The following is a 17,546-nucleotide window of genomic DNA, read 5'->3' as shown; positions in this document are numbered from 1 at the left end:
CACAGACTGATCGACTCCATGCCATGCCGCACTGCTGCAGTCATTCAGGGGAAAGGAGCCTCAACTAAGTATTGAGTGCTGTACATGCTCATACTTTACATGCTCATACTTTTCAGTTGGCCAAGATTTCTAAAAATCCTTTCTTTGTATCGGTTTTAAGTTATACCCTAATTTTCTAAGATAATGAATTTGGGATTTTCCTTAGTTGTCAGATATAAATAAATATATCAGTCTGTGTGTAATGAATGAATATAATATACAAGTTTCACTTTTTGAATTGAAATTATGATATTCTAATTATATGACGAGCACCTGTATACACAGAATGACTAATTTAACTGCTTTTATAGTTTTAATAATTCATTTATTTGTAATGAATAAAGGGATTTTACATTTGATTATTAGTTTTTCTTACTTGAATGCTTTTGTTCGGATGTAAAATAAAAAAAGTGAATTATTATTAAGAAAAGAACTGCAGGAAAAGATGCAATGTTGCTCAGTGATTTTGCTTTGGAACCTTTAGAAAATAGAAAAGAGTTGACTTTGCCAACTCTTTCAACTTCAAACGGGTGTAGCTAAGTATTTTTTATATATATATATAATATATATATATATATATATATATATATATATATATATATATATATATACTTTTTAATGAGAAAAAAAAAACCTCAACTGATTTTTGCTCATTGTGACTAACTTTGCCAGCACAGGTCACATATGCTACTTAATTTCCACTTGAGAGTGGTCAGATTTAAAGTCTGAGATTAGTCCATCAGTTCTTGAATTTCAATTTTTGTTTATGTGTGTGCGTGTGTGTGTGTGTGTGTGTGTGCGTGTGTATGTGTGTGTGTGTGTTCAAAACAAGAGTGTCAGTCTCAGAAGCTGAAGAAAAAAGGCCACACCTTATAGGAAATAAACGCCTCCTAAGTGTATGGAAATACCTGGCTGAGGAGATCAGAGACATAAACCAGATAAAACTGTCAGTGGTAAGTGTTTACATATCCATATCCGAATGGAATTGCTACAGCCTCTTATCTAATATGACTCGAAGTGAATAGAGACTATGTACCATAAAAAGTAGATAATGTAATTATTCAAGCCTATTTGTGAAACTGGACCACAAAACCAGTTACAAGGGTAATTGTTTTTATTTTATTTTTTAGATTTTTATTTCAATAATAATACTAAATAAGTTTTCAATTGATGTATGGTTTGTTAGGAGGACAATATTTGTCTGAGATACAACTATTTGAAAATCTGGAATCTGATGGTGCTAAAAAATCTAAATATTGTGAAAAATATTTCAAATCCAGAGCAAAGCATTTTATTAATAAAAAATTAAGTTGATACATTTATGGTAGGGAATTTACAAAATATATTCATGGAACATTTTCTTTTTTTAAATCCTAATGATTTTAGGCATGAAAGAAAAATCAATAACTTTTTTGAGACTGCCATATAAATATATGTATGGATAATCTCACATACTGGTAATGTGGTACATTGTCCTAATGAATTGTCCCTTTTTTTTCTTTTTTTTTTGCAGGTCTGAGACAGCTACAAGCCACAAAAACAGTTCATAGTTCCTGCATTTCTATAATGCATTAATGAATAACAATAATTAAAATAAAATGTAATGTCAAGGTGTGTTTGTGTTAATTCCAGCTATGTTGAGTATTCTGTGAATAATTTTGATTTTAGGTGCATATTCTTAATTCTTTGCAAAACAACCTGAACTGTTTGCTATTGAAAGGTTGGTATGACGTTTAAATAAATAAAAACATTATATTCTTGACAAAACCTGTGTACAGTTTGTATTAATAATTTAAATTATTTACTTATATTAATTAATGGCCTAATTACCAGCTATCAATTAAACATTCAAATCAGAACCAATATAAAACTGCAACGAAAACTATTAAATATATGCAAATAAAGACCAGTACAAACTTGCAATGGAACCATCAGAACCATTACAAAACCAACGGAAACCATTAAATTTGTTTTAATAAAGACCAATACAAACTTGTAATGGAACCATTACAAAACCAACAGATACCATTAAATTTGTTTTAATAAAGACCAATACAAACTTGTAATGGAACCATTACAAAACCAACAGAAACCATTAAATTTGTTTTAATAAAGACCAATACAAACTTGTAATGGAACCATCAGAACCATTACAAAACCAACAGAAACCATTAAATTTGTTTTAATAAAGACCAATACGAACTTGTAATGGAACCATCAGAACCATTACAAAACCAACAGAAACCATTAAATTTGTTTGAATAAAGACCAATACAAACTTGTAATGGAACCATCAGAACCATTACAAAACCAACAGAAACCATTAAATTTGTTTTAATAAAGACCAATACAAACTTGTAATGGAACCATTACAAAACCAACAGAAACCATTAAATTTGTTTTAATAAAGACCAATACAAACTTGTAATGGAACCATTACAAAACCAACAGAAACCATTAAATTTGTTTTAATAAAGACCAATACAAACTTGTAATGGAACCATTACAAAACCAACAGAAACCATTAAATTTGTTTTAATAAAGACCAATACAAACTTGTAATGGAACCATTACAAAACCAACAGAAACCATTAAATTTGTTTTAATAAAGACCAATACAAACTTGTAATGGAACCATTACAAAACCAACAGAAACCATTAAATTTGTTTTAATAAAGACCAATACAAACTTGTAATGGAACCATTACAAAACCAACAGAAACCATTAAATTTGTTTTAATAAAGACCAATACAAACTTGTAATGGAACCATTACAAAACCAACAGAAACCATTAAATTTGTTTTAATAAAGACCAATACAAACTTGTAATGGAACCATTACAAAACCAACAGAAACCATTAAATTTGTTTTAATAAAGACCAATACAAACTTGTAATGGAACCATTACAAAACCAACAGAAACCATTAAATTTGTTTTAATAAAGACCAATACAAACTTGTAATGGAACCATTACAAAACCAACAGAAACCATTAAATTTTTTTAATAAAGACCAATACAAACGTGTAATGGAACCATCAGAACCAATACAAAACTGTGATGGAAACCATTATGTGCAAATCGTGACCAATACAAACTTGTAATGGAAACCAATACTAACCAATAAATCCTAATGGAATATGCCCAAAACACACTACGTAATGGAAACCATTTGGTAATGGTTTTAATGGTTAATTGCTGATGGTTTGTAATGGTTTTGTAATGGAAACCATTAGAATTTCTGTAATGGTTTCTATTGTTTTTTTCAGCAGGGTGGGTATACCTTTGGCGTTATTTTTCAACGAGCAGGTTAGTCCGATAGACTTCTATAGAACTCAGCAGCGTTTAAATTTGACGTCTTGGTTCAGCACACCGCAACGACACTAAATAAATAAAAATAAGTAATAGGCTACAAAAAAATTATATATGACAGAGATAGTTTTTATCTGGCCCTCCAACTTGTTTTTGAGGTTTAAATATTCTCGCAATCTGATATCAAAGTGATCTCTGTGCCAAAGCTTAGCGTGTTCATCAGTGGTGAGTTTAACAACACTCAACTGCAGGTAAAACAGCATTCAGCGGTGAGTTTGACCAAAGCAACACTCAACTGCAGGGAAAACGGCATAAAAAGGTGAGTTTAACAACGCTCCAAGGCGCGTGCAAGTAAGCAGTTTAACCGTTTTCTTACAACCCATTCTCGCTTATCGCTTATTCATAGTTCATCATCTCTATGAAATCACGTTCAAGAAGTCTCATTCAGCACACATCGCGATACTTGCCATCAGTTTCCATGTGCCACGGTGAGTAGATATAATTACGCTCTTTTAATGCCTGTTATAAAATGTATTCTGTCTTTATTAATCAGATTAGCGCCATATTGTTTACTCGCTGTATTATATCAGTCACCCTAGGCTTTCTTTGAGTTTCATTGCGTTTAACTAAATGAACACACCTGCTAACTAGTGTGATTAAACCCTGTCGGTCACGTGACATGCCATAGACTTTCAATATATTCATTTCATGTCAAAGATGTACATTTGTAGTAAAATCATGGTAACCACGACACGTACAATAGTAACAAATTAAATTTGAAGTTAAAACCCAGGAACGGGACATTTACCATGTTTTTACCACAGTAACTGTAGTTCTACTATGGTATATTAATAACCAATACAACAATACAATAATCATCAAACTAACTTTGGTTGTACAACTGTAATTGTCGTTTTTGATGTGCTTTTATATTACAGATATCACACATTTACTGTACCATGCTTTTGATACATTTTTATGTAAATCCAAAAAAAGTAAATAAATAAAAGGACACATTTTTCCCTTCCTGCAGTTCATATCAGTTTATATTTTAAATATTTTGCTCACAAAACATTATTAAAATTCTGTTTATAATTCTATTTTATTCTACCCCCTCCCCCTTTCTTATTTTTATTATTATGTATTTTTTTTAGCTGAAAAGATGTAAAGGAAGCAGTCATCCCTGTGGTGTTTGTGGAGAGGCATTCCTTCAGAAATGGAGAAGACTGAAAGCTGTGGAGGCAGACATTTGCAGCAGTAAGTCTGTGTTAGTTTTACCTTTTTATCAAACTGCTGTTATAAATTGCACAGCATTTGTTGTTTCTTAAACTTTTGCATTGTCCAAATACCCACACTTGCCATCTTTGCACTTGACCAATCGATTATTTATTTGACGTATTTCCTAAGTTTAGGCCAAGTGTTCGAGTGAGCATGGTGACCACAAGTGTGTGTCGAACTTTTCATGACCTGATGACAGTGTTTCCCAATCCTGATCCTGGAGAACCCCAGTACTGCATGGTTTTGGTGTCTCTCTTATCTGACACACACACTTTTGAGGTCTTGGAGTCTTCACTGATGAGCTGATGAGTTGAATCAGGTGTGTTTGATCAGGGAGACATCTTAAATGTGCAGTGTTGGGCTTCTCCAGGACCAGGATTGGGAAACACTGCCTTACGGGACACACTTAAGTGTTTACAGAGATTTTTAGTTTGATTATTCAACTTTGCATTTTAAAATAAATTAATTGAAAAATTATTTTCAATATCTAATTATTATTATTATTATTATTATTATTATTATTATTATTATTATTATTATAAACAGCTCAAAAACACCTGAATTCCGCTCTTGTTGTGTTCTAATGGGTGGATTAGTGCATTCGCTGTGATATTATTTTTGGAAGCTCTTAAAAAATGCTGATGAAGCGCTCATTTCTCTCTCATCTTTCTCTCTGTTCTTTGGCCAGAGACATAATTTATTAATGAGATCTGACCCGGTAATAATAACATATGTTGGTTTAGCTTGTCAGTGTGAATGAAATGTGTAGCCTATTTATTTGTCCGATCTCGCCCCGAAACGCGGCTGTCATTTTGCACACATATACGACTCAAAAACCCCTGGATTTTGCTCTTGTTGTGTTATATTTGGTGGATTGTGTGCATTCAGAGTAATATTGTATTTTAAGAAGCTCTTAAAAAAATATATAAATGACTTATATAAACATATAGGCTATATTTCACACTCTAAAAATTACTGTTTAGATGAAACAAAAGAAAAAACAGTGGCATCTTGCTCAAATTTTTTCTTAACCTGTTAACTGTCACTCACGTTTTTGAAGATAGACTTAAATGTGCATGATTTTTATAATTCATGACTGAAAACATTTTGTAACATGATTTTGATGTACCATTTACATGGTAATGCAATGTCTGATTTTAAAATGGGTTTTGAAGGATGAATTTTGAGATTTTATGTTTTCAAGTGATATATAACTTCTGATGATTTCTAAGATGTGATAAAGAAAAAGGCAACGAGGAAGTCTTTTTTTTAAACAAAGGTCAAAGCTCCTTTTGTAATGTAGATTTCTGAGGGTGCACTCTTGTCATGAATTGATCTATTACTTTTCCTACATAATTTTTTAACAAAAAATATTGGTATAATATATATTTGGGAGTCTTAGACCTTTCCAACGATATATAGTTTGTCAAGATTAGATTAAATTTGATTGTAATATAGTATAGTCAACGTAGGCGTCCCGTATATGGGACGGGGTGACATTAAGCAGATTACAGTAACCAAAAAAAAAGGGAAACAATTTGGTTTCAGCATGATACAATGCTATATTATAATGTCATTGTTGTTTCACTTCATCATTTCATCTCCATTTACAAACCAACATTTTAAAATTACATTCCGTTCCCATTGCATTCCTTTTTGCGCCACCTGGCGGTAGTTTTGCTAATGATTTTAATGCGACTGATTTGCAGTTAACGCCGCGGCCCTGTGGCGGCGGAACTTGTGGTGGTATTAATCATTTTGGTTGTCTACCTACTTTACTTTTTTCTCCATTAAATTGATGAAATCCCACCAAAGAGCGCTGCATTCATTAATCTCTAAAAGACATCTCAGTTAATCGCAATCTCTCATATATCAGTTATCATCAACAAAAATATGTTTAATTAATCTTCATTTTCCCCTTACTTCAAACGAATGCTTAGTTTGTGGTTCATTATTATCCTATTATTATTAACAACAAAACAGGCTAAAACAGTGGGATGACATTCTCTTATATTAAACTTTGAACTTTTATTAACAGTATGAATAAGGAACATGTTTTATCTGTATTGTAATAGAAAACTTAAAAGACTTTGGATTTCCCCTTTCTTTAAAATTATAGTAATTTGTGGTTCATTATTAGACTATTAATTAAAACATAATTTGATCACAAGTGCAGTATGGAGTACCTCAAGGCTCAGTTCTAGGGCCGCAACTCTTCACGCTTTTTATGTTACCCTTGGGAGATATCATCAGGAAACATGGTGTTAGCTTTCACTGTTATGCTGATGATACTCAGCTCTATATTTCTTCACGGCCCGGTGAAACACACCAAATTGAAAAACTAATGGAATGCATAGTCGATATAAAAAACTGGATGATGAGTAATTTCTTAGTGCTAAATTCAGAAAAAAAACAGGTGTTAATTATAGGACCTAAAAACTCTTGCATGTATTAACATAGAACACTGTCTAAGACTTGATGGCTGCTCTATCAATTCTTCGTCATTAGTTAGGAACCTAGGTGTGCTATTTGACAGAAATCTTTCCTTAGAAAGCCACGTTTCTAGCATTTGTAAAACTGCATTTTTCCATCACAAAAATATATCTAAATTATGGCTTATGCTCTCAATGTTAATCCATGCATTTATCACCTCATTATTGTAATTCTTTATTGCATCTTCACGCTTTGTAAACAAAAAGTCCAAAATGTAGCAGTAAGAGTTTTTACTAGAATCAGGAAGTATGACCATATTAGCCCGGTCCTGTCAATACTGCACTGGTTCCCTATCAAACATCGTATAGATTTTAAAATATTGCTTATTACTTATAAAGCCCTGAATGGTTTAGCACCTCAGTATTCAGAGTTTTTGCAGGGTTTTTCAGTCGAATTTAAGACTTTTTAAGACCTTTTTATGACCATTAGCATTTTAATTTATGACCTACACGAATTACGATTAATAACTTCAGTCATTAAAATTCCTTTCAAAATTCTTTTTTTTATTATTGACTTTCATTCTAAGTAACAAGTTTTATTATTTAAAGAGTTATTCTATTATTTCTTAAGATTAAGAAACTGAAGCCTTCGCCTTCTTTTTCTTGAGGATCAAGAACACAGAAACACTTAACAATTGTAACATTGTAAAGTAACATAGTAAATTAACAATTATTTTATGGCATTACTTTCTGTTTGGTCACAGTATTCAACACCCACAGGCAGGGCCGTAGCTGGGGTTTGCGGGGCCCCGCTGAAGGTTGTACAGTGGGCCCTGTTTGAAATTGTTTAATTTGTTTGTTCGTTCATTTTTTTATTTTTGCTATTTACACAATGTTTAAGTTTTTTTTAAGTTTGTAGGTGTCAAGGTACAGAAACTGAATAATTAAATGTAAAATAGCACTGGATAGTCTTCAATGTAAAAATTAAATATACAATCAAACCAAAATGTATTCCGACACCTTCACATTATTACAGTTTATTTGCTATTGCTTCTAAAATGGTTATAAAATATGACAAGAATTTAGAGTTAAACTCTGTAAGAACAAATTCATCTGGATAATGTCATAACTTTGATAGAAATGTACGTAATGGATTACAATCAACCAAAACTACAGACAACTGTTATTATGACGATATTTACACAACTATCAATACTTTGTTGACCAATTACCAAGCAATGCTTCATTTTGTTCAGACTGTGGTGTGAAAAGGTTGCATTAGCAATTCAGAAAAAAAAAACACACATAAGCAATACATGGTGCTTTTTAAGGTGCTAAATAATTTTTGTTCCCAATTTTATATATAGTTAGATTTTATCTATCTATTTCACTAGTAGTTCACTGTATGAAGATTCTTTGGGTATAATATGTCACAGTTTCCTTATACTCACTTACATACATGTATTAGTGTCCAGTACCTACTAGTAAAATATGTATTTAAAAAATTATATCTGGAGTCTGGATAATTTTTGGTGTCTGAATATAGTAGAGATGTGGGGTGATGACATCATTGTTTCACAAAATATATGGATTGGCAGAACACAAAACCCCAAAGGTGTAATTTTCAGATTTATCCACTCTGGGACCTGGTTTAAAAAAAAAATTGCCTTTTCACTGCCCCGAATGCCGGATCCGTCTGGACAAAACGCATATACCATACAAAATATTTACATATACAACTAAATGTGTCTCCGCATGTACAGGGCCTTACTTTGATTGTTTTTTTTGTATAACAGATGACTTAATGAAACGCTTCCCAGGTACGTTGCGGTGATGTATTTTCTCTCCATTGTGAATCCTCTCATGTTTTTTCAGACCTCTTGTCTGACTGAATCTCTTGTCACAGTGTGAACACTTGTAAGGTTTCTCTCCAGTGTGGATCCTCTCATGTGTTTTCAGATTTGATGAACTACTGAATCTCTTGACACAGTGTGAACACTTGTGAGGTTTCTCTCCAGTGTGAATCCGCTCATGTATTTTCAGAGTTGATGAATCACTGCATTTCTTGTCACAGTGTGAACACTTGTAAGGTTTCTCTCCAGTGTGAATCCTCTCATGTGTTTTCAGATGTGATAAATTATTGAATCTCTTGTCACAGTGTGAACACTTACAAGGTTTCTCTCCAGTGTGAATCCTCTCATGTTTTTTCAGATCTCTTGTCTGACAGAATCTCTTGTCACAGTGTGAACACTTGTAAGGTTTATCTCCAGTGTGGATCCTCTCATGTGTTTTCAGATATGATAACTTATTGAATCTCTTGTCACATTGTGAACACTTATACATTTTCTCTTCAGTGTGGAACCTCTCATGTGTTTTCAGACTTGATAAATGATTTAATCTCATGTCACAATGTGAACACTTGTAAGGTTTATCTCCAGTGTGAATCCTCTCATGTGTTTTCAGATGTGATAAATCACTGAATCTCTTGTCACAGTGTGAACACTTGTAAGGTTTATCTCCAGTGTGACTCCTCTCATGTGTTTTAAGACTTGATAAATGATTGAATCTCTTGTCACAATGTGAACACTTGTAAGGTTTCTCTCCAGTGTGGATCCTCTTGTGTGTTTTCAGATGTGATAATTGATTGAATCTCTTGTCACAGTGTGAACACTTGTAAGGTTTCTCTCCAGTGTGAATCCTCTCATGTGTTTTCAGATTTGATAAATTATTCAATCTCTTGTCACAGTGTGAACACTTGTAAGGTTTCTCTCCAGTGTGAATTCTCTCATGTGTTTTCAGATATGCTGATTGACTGAATCTCTTGTCACAGTGTGAACACTTGTAAGGTTTCTCTCCAGTGTGAATCCTCTCGTGCAGTTTTAATTTGCTTAATGAAATAAAAGTCTTTTCACACCCAAAGCACATGTACTCTCTCACACCAGTATGTATTTTCTGATGTTCTTTCAAACTTTGTAGATGCAAAAAACTCTTACCACACAAATTACATGAATGTGGCTTCTTCTTTGCATGAACTTTCAAGTGTTTCTTCAGAAGTGAAGCCCATAAAAACATTTTACCGCATTGATCACATGCGTGCTGCTTCTCTCCAGTGTGGATATTCATGTGATCCTTGAGGTTTGATGATTGTGTGAAACTCTTACCGCACTGGGAAAGTTTTCCACCAATTTTGACATGATTTTTCTCCTCAACTTCACTTGATTCTTCTTTTTCCTCTTTTTCTTCAATGAATTCTGAAATAAAAGTAAAAATTATTTATTTTTGGTATATTGTTAAAAGCTGAGAGAACATCTGTAAATACACAATTTACTTTTCTTGCATTAGATTTATTGTCTTGTCTGCTGTAATGTTACTGTAATGTGTTTTACTAATTTAATAGGGAGACCCGTAAAACATTTTTAAGCATCATTTTTCTTTTCGGTCAGTTTGACCCCAGGGTCTTTAAGCTGTATAAAACAAGAAATATATACATTTTACTAGGGTTGTGATGGTGGCAGATTTTTACCACTTTACCACCATATACATATACATAGAACAAAATTATAAATGCAACACTTTAGTTTTTGCCCCCATTTTTCTTGAGCTGATCTCAATGATATAAGACTTTACCTGTGTACACAAAAGGCCTATTTCTCTTAAACATTGTCTAAATCTGTGTTAGTGAGCACTTCTCTGCCGAGATAATCCATCCACCCCACCGCCACCAACACTTACATCAGCAAACCGCTCAACCACACAATGTCATACACACTGTCTGCCATCTGCCCTGTACAGTGAAAACCTGGATTTATGTGTAAAGAAAACAACTCTCCAAAGTTCCAGATGCCATCGAATGTGAGCATTTTTCCACTTAAGACTGTTACGATGGTGAACTGCAGTCAGGTTGAGACCCCGACAAGGACGACGAGCATGCAGATGAGCTTCCCTGAGACGGTTTCTGACAGTTTGTGCAGAAGTTCTTTGGTTGTGCAACGCGTCTGTTGCAAGCAGCTGTATGGGTGGCTGGCCTCAGACGATCTTGGAGGTGAAGATACTGGATGTGGAGGTCCTGGGCTGGTGTGGTTACATGTAATCTGCGTTTGTGAGGCCAGCTGGATGTACTGCCAAATTCTCTGAAACACCTTTGGAGACGGCTTATGGTAGAGAAATGAACATTCAATTCATGGGCAACAGCTCTGGTGGACATTCCTGTAGTCAGCATGCCAATTGCCTGCTCCCTTAAAACTTGCAACATCTGTGGCATTGTGCTGTGTGATAAAACTGCACATTTTAGAGTGGCCTTTTATTGTGGCCAGCCTAAGGTCTGTGCAGTAATCATGCTGTCTAATCAGTATCTTGATATGCCACACCTGTGAGGTGGATGGATTATCTCGGCAGAGGAGATGGGCTTTGGGAACAATATTTGAGAGAAATAGGCCTTTTGTGTACATGGAAAAAGTATTAGATCTTTGAGATCAGCTCAAAAAAACTGGGGGAGTGTATACAGTAGGTGGACAACCTAAATGGGACAACAGGGCTGTAGCGTTAACCCCAAGTCAGTCGCGTGTTAAAATAATTCGCAAAACTACCGCCAGGTGGTGCAATGGGATGGATTTCTAAATGGATGTAATTGTAAAATGAGATAAGAGGAGGAAGTAAAACAACAATAACATTATGATATAACATTGTAACATCTTTAAAAAAAACATTAAAAAATTTACAGTGAGTTAATTTCAAAACGTAGGATAGTCTTAGGCTACAGTTTACTCATCAAAAATTAAAAGAAGACCTTTACACAAAGGATCATATGCATGATATTGTTATTAAACAGTATATATATATATATATATATATATATATATATATATATTAGGAGTGTAACGATACGCGTATTCGTATTGAACCGTTCGGTACGACGCTTTCGGTTCGGTACGCGGTACGCATTATGTATACCGAACGGTTCGTTGGAGTAATTAATTATATTTGAAAAAAAAAAAGAGAGAGAGAGAAATATAATGATATGCGTTCAACAAGGTAGCCCAATAACCCAAACAACGTAACAGGCAACGCCCCTGACACTCCCGAAGAAGAAAAAAACACCATCTTATATGTTTATGTTAGGCTACTCAGCAGGCGCTCGCTCACTCAGTACGCGCTGAAGGCTCGTTGCAAAATAGCCAATGCGTTTAACAGACTAGAAATGAGAAGATCCTCCAATAACCAACAGGTCTGGTGTTTGGGTGCACTTTGGATTCCCTTTAAGCTATAATGGTGATGGCAAGAGAGTGGTGGATAAAAAAACAACGGTATGTCGCATCTGCAACATGACAGGGTACACCAGCGGGAATAAAAAAAAAAAAAAAGAAACACCAGCGGGAATATCTGGGATATATGCGTCAGTACTATCTGGGAAAAGACGAAAAAAAGGAGAAACATGCACGCAGCAAACTATCCCTGCAGCATTTAGAAACTATAGCTTACAGGGAATCCAACCCAAACACCAGACCTGTTGGTTATTTTAGGATCTTATATTTCTGGTCTGTTAAAGGCATTCGACATTTTGCAACGAGCCTTCAGCGCGTGCTGAGTGAGCGAGCGCCTTAGGGGCCGTTCACATATCGTGCCTAAAAACGCATGGAAAACGCTAAGCGCGTCTTTCTCCTCCTTTCCAAAGCGCTTGGGCAGAAGCGCTCATGAGGCATCTGTCTTTGCTAAGCAACAATGACGTGCTCTCTCCATGAGACGCGGAAATTTCAGCGAAGGATAAATGGATTTGCAGCTCTAAAAATCGCTTGCAGCTCTGCTACTAAATTTATTTCAAAATTGCAATCCATATACAACTATGATCAGCTGATCCTTCATCTTGGCTGAGCTCTCAACGTTGTTACGGGAAAGGATGAAGCTGATTGGTTAGTTCTTGTCACATGACCCGCGGTGCGCTTGCGGCATTCTGAAAAGTTGAGATGTTTTTACATTTTGCTGTATCTAAAACGTATCGAACCGAACCGAACCGAACCGTGACATCAGTGTATCGTATCGAACCGAACCGTGAATTTTGTGAACCGTTACACCCCTAATATATATATATATATATATATATATATATACAGTATTGTTCAAAATAATAGCAGTACAATGTGACTAAACAGAATAATCAAGGTTTTTAGTATATTTTTTATTGCTACGTGGCAAACAAGTTACCAGTAGGTTCAGTAGATTCTCAGAAAACAAATGAGACGCAGCATTCATGATATGCACGCTCTTAAGGCTGTGCAATTGGGCAATTAGTTGAAAGGGGTGTGTTCAAAAAAATAGCAGTGTCTACCTTTGACTGTACAAACTCAAAACTATTTTGTACAAACATTTTTTTTTCTGGGATTTAGCAATCCTGTGAATCACTAAACTAATATTTAGTTGTATGACCACAGTTTTTTAAAACTGCTTGACATCTGGGTGGCATGGAGTCAACCAACTTGTGGCACCTCTCAGCTGTTATTCCACTCCATGATTCTTTAACAACATTCCACAATTAATTCACGTTTCTTGGTTTTGCTTCAGAAACAGCATTTTTGATATCACCCCACAAGTTCTCAATTGGATTAAGGTCTGGAGATTGGGCTGGCCACTCCATAACATTAATTTTGTTGGTTTGGAACCAAGACTTTGCCCGTTTACTAGTGTGTTTTGGGTCATTGTCTTGTTGAAACAACCATTTCAAGGGCATGTCCTCTTCAGCATAGGGCAACATGACCTCTTCAAGTATTTTAACATATGCAAACTGATCCATGATCCCTGGTATGCGATAAATAGGCCCAACACCATAGTAGGAGAAACATGCCCATATCATGCTTGCACCTCCATGCTTCACTGTCTTCACTGTGTACTGTGGCTTGAATTCAGAGTTTGGGGGTCGTCTCACAAACTGCCTGTGGCCCTTGGACCCAAAAAGAACAATTTTACTCTCATCAGTCCACAAAATGTTCCTCCATTTCTCTTTAGGCCAGTTGATGTGTTCTTTGGCAAATTGTAACCTCTTCTGCACATGCCTTTTCTTTAACAGAGGGACTTTGCGGGGGATTCTTGAAAATAGATTAGCTTCACACAGACGTCTTCTAACTGTCACATTACTTACAGGTAACTCCAGACTGTCTTTGATCATCCTGGAGGTGATCATTGGCTGAGCCTTTGCCATTCTGGTTATTCTTCTATCCATTTTGATGGTTGTCTTCCGTTTTCTTCCACGTCTCTCTGGTTTTGCTCTCCAATTTAAGGCATTGGAGATCATTTTAGCTGAACAGCCTATCATTTTTTGCACCTCTTTATAGGTTTTCCCCTATCTAATCAACTTTTTAATCAAAGTACGCTGTTCTTCTGAACAATGTCTTGAACGACCCATTTTCCTCAGCTTTCAAATGCATGTTCAACAAGTGTTGGCTTCATCCTTAAATAGGGGCCACCTGATTCACACCTGTTTCTTCACAAAATTGATGACCTCAGTGATTGAATGCCACACTGCTATTTTTTTGAACACACCCCTTTCAACTAATTCAACTAATTGCCCAATTGCACAGCCTTAAGAGCGTGCATATCATGAATGCTGGGTCTCATTTGTTTTCTGAGAATCTACTGAACCTACTGGTAACTTGTTTGCCACGTAGCAATAAAAAAATATACGAAAAACCTTGATTATTCTGGTTAGTCACATTGTACTGCTATTATTTTGAACAATACTGTATGTATATATATATATATATATATATATATATATATATATATGTAGATAGATAGATAGATAGATAGATAAATAGAACAGACCAAAAGTTTGGACACGCCTTCTCATTCAAAGAGTTTTCTTGATTTTCATGACTATGAAAACTGTAGAGTCACACTGAAGGCATCAATGCCTATTTGACCAAGAAGGAGAGTGATTGGGTGCTGCGCCAGATGACCTGGCCTCCACAGTCACCAGACTTGAACCCAATCGAGATGGTTTAGTGGTGAGCTGGACCAGGACAGAAGGCAAAAGGGGCAACGAGTGCTAAGCATCTCTCGGGAACTCCTTCAAGACTGTTGGAAGACCATTTCAGGTCACTACCTCTTGAAGCTCATCAAGAGAATGCCAAGAGTGTGCAAAGCAGTAATCAAAGCAAAAGGTGGCTACTTTGAAGAACTTAGAATATGACATATTTTCAGTTGTTTCACACTTTTTTGTTATGTATATAATTCCATATTTAATTCCACATGTGTTAATTGATAGTTTTGATGCCTTCAGTGTGAATCTATAATTTTCATAGTCATGCCGATAACGGCCCACAACTTATTTATATACATATATGTCGTGAAAATATAGAAAACTCTTTGAATGAGAAGGTGTGTCCAAACTTTTGGTCTGTACTGTGTATATATTACATAATTATATATTTCATGACTATGAAAATTAAATTGTAGATTCACACTGTCTTTGGTACTTTTAATTGTGATGATTTTGGCTCACATTGAACAAAAACCCACCAATTCAACATTCATTCATCAACAAATTTAAAAAACAATTTTAGTGACTTGTTTGCCTTCTGGAAAGTACGTTCATTCATGTACATGTACTCAATACTTGGTAGGGGCTCCTTTTGCTTTAATTACTGCCTCAATTCGGCGTGGCATGAAAGTAATAAGTTTGTGGCACTGCCGAGGTGGTATGGAAGCCCAGGTTTCTTTGACAGTGGCCTTCAGCTCGTCTGCATTAGTGTTGTCACAATACCAAAATTGTTTCGATATCGATACCTAGTCAAGAATTGCGATTTCGATACTTTTTTGACACTTTTCCTGAAAAGGGAAAATACACTTAAATATCATTGCTGTGATTTATTTTAAAACAGGGACAACATTCTAATCATATAACACACTTATAAATGAACATATGAACAGCAGATCTCACAACACAAACTTTTAGCACTTTACGCTAAACTTCCCTGCCAGACACAGAGGGTAGCAAAATATTAGCATGTGATGGTAATCTTCCCTGCCTATCAGAGGATTATTTTAATCTCTAAAATATCCTTTTTAGAGGGTAACTTAGTTAACCAAACCCTACAGCTGTCTGTTAACTCTCCTCTGATGGCGGAGAGGCTAACAAATTTGTTCTGGTCTTAAATGTTCTTTTGGATAGAGGTACACTCACCAACCATTGGTTGTAAAGAAAGATTCAGTCTGGAATTAAGTCAGATCTTTGTTGAGATTGCAGTTTCAATCTGGATTCATATGAGAAGCTATATCCGGGTCACGGTACCAAAACTGTTGGGAACTCAGAAACGAAGACCAGGAGACTCTTGGGTAATCTTCAGCAGGATTCTTTATTGAGAATGCTCTGCGTGGCGCTGCAATCATCAACAGTCTAACTTGTCCTTAAGACATCGTAGTTTTTATATACATTCAAATGGGAGGGATCCATACAGTAGAGGTGGAGACCATTTTAACAAAGCATGCAAATGCAAACCAGACACTGGCATCTTCCCAGCCTTGATCTTATCAGCATAACAGTGTCATTTAAGTACAGAGGTGCCTGACAGTATCACTGATACCTTCACATTATCATAGAGACAAAAGGCACAGCTGTGCCTTGAGCTTCAAGTAAAAACACAAAGACAAAAGGTTAATGTCTCAGACACTTGATTTTCCTGATTTGAGCTTCTTAGATGTCAGCTTTATTACCCCAAAACGTCTACTATTATATTGGAACCTAAATTTAACATTTTATAAATTTGTAATCCCACAGTACGAAAAACATACTTTTTCAAACACGTCCTAGACGGTAAGTTGATTTTCACGAAAATTGTCTCAGATCAACTTCAGACCATTCTGGCAAAAAGTTATGGAATTCAAGTTGATTCATCCAACCGTTCTCAAATGACACATGAACAAATTTGATGAAAAGCACACAAAAATGCATGTGAGGCTATATCTCGTATTGAGACCAAACTTGATGCGTGTTAGAACAACCTGAGACTACCTGCAGTGCTTCGATGCAGCGCCACCTAGAGGTCCGGAAATATTAAAAATGTATATCTTTGCATTTAACTTCTGAATGGTTTGGCCAATAATCACAAAACTGGTATCTTTAGATTCAGTGCGTCATGTCAAGTCGAACGATATCCAAGCCATCGGCCATTTTAAATTATGTTTTAAAGTGCTGTATTTTTTTCTCTTTTTTTTTTACGCATTATCGTATTGTTACAAACATAATTACAAAAACATTTGGCTCCCTGCCCTGATATAGTACTTAAAAAGTTTGGTGGCAGCGCCACCTTGTTGTCAAAAGTTATAATCAAATATCTAAAAAATGCGAATAATTTTTGGATAATTTAGACAAAATTGGCCATACTTCCTGTCCTCTATAATAGTGTCAATATAATAAAGAGTTTTTGTTTAGCGCAACAATAAATTTGATGGAAAGATGCTAAAATTGCATCTGAGGCTGTATCTCTGGATCCATTT

At 35.2% G+C, this 17,546-nt stretch overlaps 1 protein-coding gene and 1 long non-coding RNA gene across 2 annotated transcripts; one reads left to right on the top strand and one right to left on the bottom strand.

Annotated features, from left to right (window-relative positions):
- The first annotated feature begins 879 nt into the window (after positions 1-879).
- On the top strand, positions 880-1,621 carry LOC113093754 (uncharacterized). The gene is made up of 2 exons (XR_003287888.1): positions 880-992; positions 1,553-1,621. It is a non-coding gene; the product is annotated as an uncharacterized LOC113093754 (long non-coding RNA).
- Positions 1,622-8,247: 6,626 nt separating this feature from the next.
- LOC113093756 (zinc finger protein 678-like) lies at positions 8,248-16,553 on the bottom strand. The gene is made up of 3 exons (XM_026259318.1): positions 16,234-16,553; positions 9,599-10,312; positions 8,248-9,430 (listed from the first exon to the last, which is right to left on the bottom strand). The coding sequence occupies exons 1-3, from the start codon at positions 16,238-16,240 to the stop codon at positions 8,829-8,831; spliced, it is 1,323 nt and encodes a 440-aa protein (XP_026115103.1). The 5' UTR covers positions 16,241-16,553; the 3' UTR covers positions 8,248-8,828.
- Positions 16,554-17,546: the final 993 nt, after the last annotated feature.

The sequence above is a fragment of the Carassius auratus genome, unplaced genomic scaffold, assembly GCF_003368295.1.
Source record: "Carassius auratus strain Wakin unplaced genomic scaffold, ASM336829v1 scaf_tig00215130, whole genome shotgun sequence".
NCBI lineage: Eukaryota > Metazoa > Chordata > Actinopteri > Cypriniformes > Cyprinidae > Carassius > Carassius auratus.
Note: the sequence above shows the minus strand (reverse complement) of the source record. Positions and strands in the feature narration are given on the sequence as shown.

Coding starts and splice junctions, on each gene's coding strand:
- LOC113093756 (XM_026259318.1), bottom strand. Junction 9,431..9,598: donor TTTATCAAGTCTTAAAACAC/ATGAGAGGAGTC, acceptor GTCTGAAAACAC/ATGAGAGGTTCCACACTGAA.